Below are 7,919 nucleotides of genomic sequence, written 5' to 3' on the forward strand. Positions count from 1 at the left end.
TATTGCGCTACAGGCAGGGACGTTACAGCAAAGTGTCAATGGCTGAATGTAGTAGTACTGCTGGTACGAGCAGCTGCTGTTGGGGATGGCTGGGCAGTTGGGATTATCCGACAGTGCGGATACTGCGGAAAGCTAGGCGGAGACTGGAGAGAGTATGCAGCGTGGTTAGGGAAGCGGCATAGGTATCAGGTATGGGGCGAGTATTTTAGTAATATGTTTGTAGTAGCAATTAAACTTATTAGGTATACTTAGGTGGGAAACAGTACTACTGCCATAGGGTTAAGTTGCCCCCTAGGGCGAGAATGTATATATTGTATATGCCATTAAGGCTTACCCCCAGGGGCAAGAAGTCCTAGCCCTGAATCCATTGCCTCTAGCCTCTAGCTTAAAGGCTTGCCCCTAGGGGCAAGAGCCGCCTGCCCTGCATCTATATGCCGCTAGGCTCTAGACTAAAGGCTTGCCCCTAGGGGCAAGATCTTTCTCCACTATGTCCTTGCATGTGGTTTCTGTCTAAAAGGCTTGCCCTAAGAGGGTACAAGCTTCCCGCCCCTAGCATCCTTACCCCTTAGAGTAAGAACTAAAGTGGCTTTGCTAAAACAAATAACTGCCTGCGCTTCCTCTCTGCCTTCTCTCTGCCTTCCCTCTTCTTGCCTTCCCTCTTCTTGCCATCTTCTTGTTCGCATTTAACACTAGACCTATTACAAAATAAAACGCTAAAACCTATTAACCTCTAGTAAGGGAAGGAAGAAGCAGTGTTGTTAAGAGCTTAAGTCTAAAGCTGTAGCCCTTAAGAAGATAGAGTTAGTTTATAAGCTAGTAAAACTATATTAACTAGTAACAGCAAAATTCCTAATTAATGCACTCACCCTAGAATAAACTGTTAGTAGAAACTAATCTATTAATAAGGCGCATAAGTAGTAGCTTTGTAAGATATTTAGTAAACAAAGCGTTCTTTAAAGGGACCTAGGTTATTAACTTAGAATAGCGTGCACTAAAGAGCAGGTAAAGAAGATGCTAGATTATCTTAGCTAGAAGCAGGCGCAGGATAGACAGGTTGCTGCTGCAAGAGAGAATATGTAAGAAAAGAAGTTTAAGTAGCCTTTATTTAAAAATTAGAATATAGTAGTAGAAGAGAAGGCTAAACTTATAGTAGGCAATTATAGAGTAAAGGCTCTAAAGAAGCGCCTATAGCTTTTAGGTTGCAGTAAGAAAGAGTAATAGTAGATTTGCAACATTTATAATAAAGGTTAAAACCTGCCCCCTTTAAGATAAGCAAACTAATGCAAGCTAATATAAAATAAGACGCACTACTACTGCATCTACGCACTAAGCTTTAGGCTAACTAAGAAGATTTAATTCTGCCTAATAACTATAGCTAGATATAGATAGAGTTAGTAACTTTATTATCTTTAAATAATACACTTTTCTAGGGCCTAAAGACAAAGGTAGAGCAGCAAATGCTAGAACACCTTAGGCTAAGTAGTTAAGTTAAATTTCTAGTAAAGTAACTAGGCACTTTATAGAGGAATTAGAATTAGAAGTAAATAATTATAAAATAGTGCAAATTCTTGCTTAGCTAGGCAACATTTAACATTTCTACATTTAAATAGATAGCAAGCTGTAGGATTAATAATGTAAGTAGATACTACTAAGAGTAACTAGAATTACACTAAGAGTAAAACAGTTCTAGTTTACTATGTTCTACTCTATAATTAACTTAATATCTTAAATATGTAGTAAATTTAGCATTAATGTCTAGTCTAGTAACTAGATTTAGTTAGCAAGTCTTCTATAAGTATAAAAGCCTATAGATGTTTAACAACTATTCTACTCTAACTTAGATAACTAAAAAGATGTTACTTTTTACTAGCAGTAAAACCTTTTCTTAACAGCTAGTAATAATGTATATAATAGTCTATATTAATTTATGCTTTTAACACTAGACCTAGGTTTTGCAGATGTCCACTCCCTCCTTAAGACTATAAAGTAGGAGGGGAAGGTAATAAGCATTATTATGTTCTATGTTTGTTAATAGCTAAATTATAATTCTGTAAGAGTTAGTAAGCGTAACAACAATAAACCTCTCCTACACAAGAATCTCCTGCCAGCTTTGCAGAAGAAGTGCAGTAATAATACAGAGAAGCAGTCTATAAAACTCTAAAAGTGTTTTTTAGGGTATGTTAGAAACAAAATAAGTAATTTTACTAGCCTAGAAATAAAGCATTACCTACACAAGTACTTAGATAATGCTAGGGATGCTTATACTAAACAGTTTAAGCATTAGGCATAGAGAGACATGCTAATTCTTGTTATTAAGTTAGCTAGCCTGCATCTACAGTATAAATGCCTAGTGCAGTTTAACACTAAAGATCTTAGGAAGATAAGCTTAAAACCTGCATCTATAATTACTTAGGCTGTTTATAAATTAATATTTTATATTTTAAAAGTAGCGTAAAACTTAGCGCTAAAAGAGAAAAGTGCAGTAGACAAATTATGCAAGATAATAAAGCTAGTAATTGCTAAGTAGGCTGTAAAGCAATGCGCAGAAGTGTTAGAGGGTTATAGTAAAGAATAGCAGCTATTAATAGTTTAACTAATAGAGGCAGAATGTGCAAAGTATAATGCGCTGCTAGAGAAATTGTGTTCTTTAAGCCCTTTCTTCTTTAGCCTATTATCTAACTGTTAGTTAGTTGCTCTTAGCAAGGCCTATAGTAAAAATAAGGTGGCTGTTTGCGATAGCAGATTAGGCACGCATAAGCCACATAGAGAGCATTCCACAACCTAAAGTAGCAGAGATAGGGTGACTGCTAGCGCTTATAGGACAGGTGATTCTCAGCCTCTGTCAGCGCAAGATCTAGGTGCGCTAGCACTAGACAAAGTGCAAACCCTCCTAAGGCTGCGCGGTAGTAGAAAAAAGATGCAGCTGCTGCTAGTAGAAAGTCCTAATAGCAGGGCAAGCGCCTAAAAGCTAGATAGCAAAAGAAGGTTAGAAAATTGTCTATTAAACTAGCATTAGAGCTGTGACCATTCTAAAGTACAGCAGCACATAGCAAGAGGATTAGGGCATTAGAGGCGACGTGTGGCTGCTAAAGCTGGAAAATGCCTTACAGGGGTAGAACACAATGTTATCAGGCGTTGCACGTAAGTTAGGATGCGCTTAGTGCCTGCACATGTAACTGTCTTAAGCTATTTAGGCTGTTGTTACACATTTCTTTTATTTAGTAGCCTAACCCCTAGGGGCTACAGAGAGTATGTTAAATTTGCAACATGTTATAAGTAAATATATATATTTTTATCTAAAAAGAGAGGCTTAAGGTTTTAACATCTTACTACTATTAGGGTTTACACCTAGTAAGAGTTTACTAAGAGTAGAGTTAGACATTTATAGAGAGGTTAACTATTAGGCTCTCTATACTAATAGCCTTAGCCAGCTTTAGACTAAATTAGAGCAGAAGTATGCACTTAACAACATTAATACTATTTTATACACTCTAGCAGTAGACATTAACTGTCTAAATGCACACTTTTCTAACCTAGATAATAAACTTGCACGCTACTTTCTTGCTAATTATAACATAGTCTTAAGGGAGTTTTAATAGCCGCGCAACTTTACCTTCCACCTATTAGCATTCTACCTAGCATACAGAAATTTCTTATCTCTGCAGCTACTAGCATTTCTAATAGATAACCTTCTTGCTGTTATGCAAGACAATATAAGCTACTAGAATAATAGCGCTAGCGTGCTTAATTATAGGTATTTTTAAGGATACTTTAACATTAAGCGTAGCATCTGTTACAGGCTAGACAACCTTCTTGCAACTAAAGGAATAGCAACAGCTGCTCTAGCACTTCTAGAGTCAGAAGCTAATGCCTCTAACTGCGTAGCTGCAAAGCGGCAACAGCTGTTGCGGCGTCTACAGGGCCAGCTTACCCCAGAGGATCCCGATTCGTCCAAGCCCTTCGCTCGAGAGCAGCAGCGCATCGAAACTGCGGTTGCAGAGGAGGAGTTTGCCTTTTAAATAAAGCAGGTGCTTTCTATGTAGGTCTCTTGCCTAGTTAATAAGCACTACAGCTTTATAACAGTTCTTAATCTAATCTTCTAGTTAATGCGTTTCTACCTTAAAGAAGCTTAGCAGTATACGCACTTGCTATAGTCTTTCTAGCTATCTATCTTTTTTAAGGTGCTTAGATTCTTTGCTAGGATTTTTAGGCTTACAATTAATAACTTGCGCAGAAGGTTTAAAGCTACTAGATCTACAGGGTTAGGCGTTGCTTTAGCTAAAAGTGTAGCTGCACTTAATTAGCTAGGAAGCTACTGCTTTACTAGGTTTCTTAGGTTATTAATAGGTTTAGTGCTTAAACCTCTAGGTACTATAGATAGAATAGAGCGCGGGGCATAGCCATACATCAATCCCTGAATGCTAGATCTCTAGGGCGGTGGCACGCTTAGTCTTGCACAGTAGCTGCGGGGTAAAAATAGCTAACTATTGCTAATGCATGTAGCGTCTATTGCATTCTACTATAGGCTAGAGGTAGCAGTAAGCTGTTACAGCAATGTGTAGTTCTAAAAGCTAGGCGGCATATAGGCAAAAGGGCTAAGTAGTGTAGCTAAGTTTCTAGAGAAGATGTTCTAGGAATTATAGGTGCTATAGATAATTGCGTTTGTTACCTATAAGTTTAGTTATATATTAAATAAAGGCAGTTAAAGCTAGAGAAGCAGTAGGACGCAAGAGAGCAAAGAGCACTAGTAGGAGCTTGTATAGCAATAGTCCTAATCTAGGAAACTATTCTTATAGATGTAGGTTTATTACCCTACTTAGATGTTTTAGGGGTTTTTTAGCACTAACGTCTAGGTTAAATAGAGAGTATAAACTAGTTTTTTTACTTTTTGTCTTTAAAGATGCTGCTCTGCCTACTTTTATATTAACTAAGACATAATAAGACTTTGCTAAGAAGCTATATAACAGTAGTATGTAATCTAATAAGTTAGTAAATAAATCCTTTACATCTTAAAATGCAACATAGTTCTTAGTTCTCTGCGCAGCTGCCTAATACACAGCTACAAGCTTAATAAGTAGGAAGCTCTAGATTAGTGCACTATGCGTTGCAATAATTTCTAGTAAGGTTAAATGCATGCTAGGGTTATATTAATTAAGGCTTAGCTATTAGAGAGTTATTAGGCTAACTAGATTAGCGCCTCTAGCAACAGCACTTACAGCAAGACTAGGCAGCCTTAAACAGGTATCTAGGGAGGCAGAACACAAGGCTAAACATCTACTAAATAAGAAGACAGTAATTAACTTTAGCTATTTTATTCTTTTTGCTATAATACTACTACTAGTTAAGGAAGGTTTTTAGCTTCTAAAGAAGAATTTTAAGAGGGGAGACTAAAAAGTGCTAGAGCATTATTAAGTTGCTTACTAATGCTTAGTAGAGTGCCTTAGTAATCCTCTCTGCAATGTAATGCTAATAATAGTGTTAACACTAGCTTTATTATTAGTTACCTTAGCAGTAGCGCCTAAGACGCAGCATTTTAATGCAGGGCTAAAGAAAGATGCTGCAATGTTTGTATTAAATTTAGTAACAAAAATGCTTTAGTTTCTTATACTAAAAAAGTTCCTATAGAAGGTAGATAATAGGCTTGTGCTTTAGGTGCTAGAGATAACAAAGAAAATTAGTAAGACAATTTATAATTACCTGTAAGCTATTATTTATATACTAACTATAAGATATAGAGCATAAAGGGGTAAGCAACTGCATGCTGCAAGAGCTAGGGTGGGTAGTAGTAGAGTGTGGAAACTAAGATAGTCTATAAAATAGTGAATTATCTCTCTATAGTATAAAAAACTTACTGCAGATGTGTAATAAGTTAATGTCTTTTTAGAAAACTCTAGTAGGGTTAATTAAAATAATATTTTATAGTTATAATAGCATATAGGTTAAGCGTTGCTTAGGTATTATTAGAAAGAGATAATAGTAAGATTTATAAAATAATTAGTGTAGCTATAGTGTAAACCTATAGGCAAGAGATAGCTAAAGGGAAAAGAAGAAAGAGGGGGAGAGAAAGGGAGTAGAAGGAAAAGAAGAGAGGGGTTTTAGTATAAGTACTAGTATGTATTGCTAAACCCCCTCTCTTTGTCCACTCCTTAACATGTATATATGTAGTAGCACACGTGATAAGTAAATTCACTGTAATAAAGCATACATTATAATGTAAAATGCGCTAAACCCTATATAAAATACTCTTTTAAAATTAATGTAAAATAATTATTACATTTTTAGCTAAGAGGTTTATTTATTATCTTAACATGTAGCTAAACAGCTTAGCGTAGGTCTAGCTAACATGTAGGATAAGGAGATAGCTAGGGGGTAGAGAAGGGGTTTTAGTATAGGTACCTACTTGCCACTGCTAATGCACTAACTACATATAGGCTTAGCACACGCGCTAGCTATAAACAACTATTTGCAACTTTATAAGCTTTTTTTACCTCTATAATCTACTACTCTCTGCTCTAGTAGCAGAAGCAGCAGCAGTAACAACAGCAACAACAATAATAACAACAACAAGGACAGGTGCAATTTTAGCAAATTTAAATAATTTTAACTAAAAAAGTAATTATAAGTTATTTGTAAGCTAGCGCTAACTAGCGCAGTGTACTAAAGTTCTAATTAGCTAATTCTAGCAAGTGTAGTGTTTTTTTTAAGTCCCTTTAAGGCGGTACCTATCCTAAAAGCCCCCCCCTCCCTCCTCTTGTCTCTATATCCTCCACCCCTATTTGCTACCTACTGCAGTAGAAATAACCTATTGCACTCTAACAAACCTGCCTAGGAACTAGTTAAAAACAGCTAAGTCTAATATTAGAGCTAGGCTCTTAAGATTTAGTAAGTGTTTTCTATATTTACTAGACTTTTTATTGCAGTATCCTTAGGCTAGAGCTAATAAAGGGGAAAGAAGAGGTTTAGCTTTATGTACTAGTACTTAAGGCTAAACTTTCTTTCTTTTTAGTACTTATCTTTATTCTCTTTTTTAATTAGTGCTTATACTTAACTTTTTACTTTAGTACATATCTTATATATTTTATAACATTATTAAGTTTCTTAGTAAACTTATACTTATTTAGGTTTAGGCTTAGCTAACATTATAATAAGGTTATAAATCTAGGTGCATCTTCTAGCTATTATTAAGTAGAGCTTAGAGAGTAGTGTAGTTAGCTTTAAACCTGCAGCCTTTTGCTATATTTAGACACTAATTCTATATCCTAGTTAGCTTCTTTAATTTGCTATTTCTCTAAGGTTTAAGATTACTATAGGGTTAAACTAGATCTTACTATAGACGCATTTTTTAAGAATAAATAGCTAGAGAAGTAAGCTTAGGCTAAAGCTATTAAAAAGTTTATTACTAATAAGCTTACTAAATTAGACTAAAACTTAAAAAATATTAAAGTAGTTAAGTAGAACACTAAGACTAGTAAAATTATTTTATATGCAGCTATATAAAGTATTATATAGTTAGCTTTGTATTTTAATGCAACCTAGGGCAAGCTTTTAGATGTAATTAAAAGCAATTATAAATTTTATAAGGCAACTAGTTAACTTTAGCGCGCTTATTTTTTTTACTTAAGCAACACTAAAGAACTTAACCTGTAGATAGTTTTTAACACTATTATAGATAACTAACACTAAAGGACTTATTATTTTAAAGGTACGCTAATAAAGTTCTATAATTTTAAAATGCTATTAAAAGTTAAGATGTATACTTTTATGCTAAGAGTAGTTATGTTTAACCTTTTTAAATAAGCTAATAGGCCTTTTTATAGTTATAGTATTCTTAAGACTTTTATCTCTAACTAGGCATAGAATTTTATTAAGTGTTTTAAGTAGCTTAGTAGCTAGGCTAAGAAACAAGCAGCTAACTCTAA

The 7,919-nt window shown here is 35.0% G+C and overlaps 1 protein-coding gene across 1 annotated transcript; it reads left to right on the forward strand.

Annotated features, from left to right (window-relative positions):
• Positions 1-3,803: 3,803 nt before the first annotated feature.
• Positions 3,804-4,019, forward strand: BDR25DRAFT_249033 (uncharacterized protein; the record flags this gene model as incomplete). Its single annotated transcript, XM_033685995.1, has 1 exon — positions 3,804-4,019. A coding segment is annotated over one exon (216 nt), but the record flags the coding sequence as incomplete, so codon positions are not given.
• Between the last annotated feature and the right edge of the window lie 3,900 nt (positions 4,020-7,919).

Source organism: Lindgomyces ingoldianus (assembly GCF_010093535.1).
Source record: "Lindgomyces ingoldianus strain ATCC 200398 unplaced genomic scaffold BDR25scaffold_98, whole genome shotgun sequence".
Taxonomy (NCBI): Eukaryota; Fungi; Ascomycota; class Dothideomycetes; order Pleosporales; family Lindgomycetaceae; genus Lindgomyces; species Lindgomyces ingoldianus.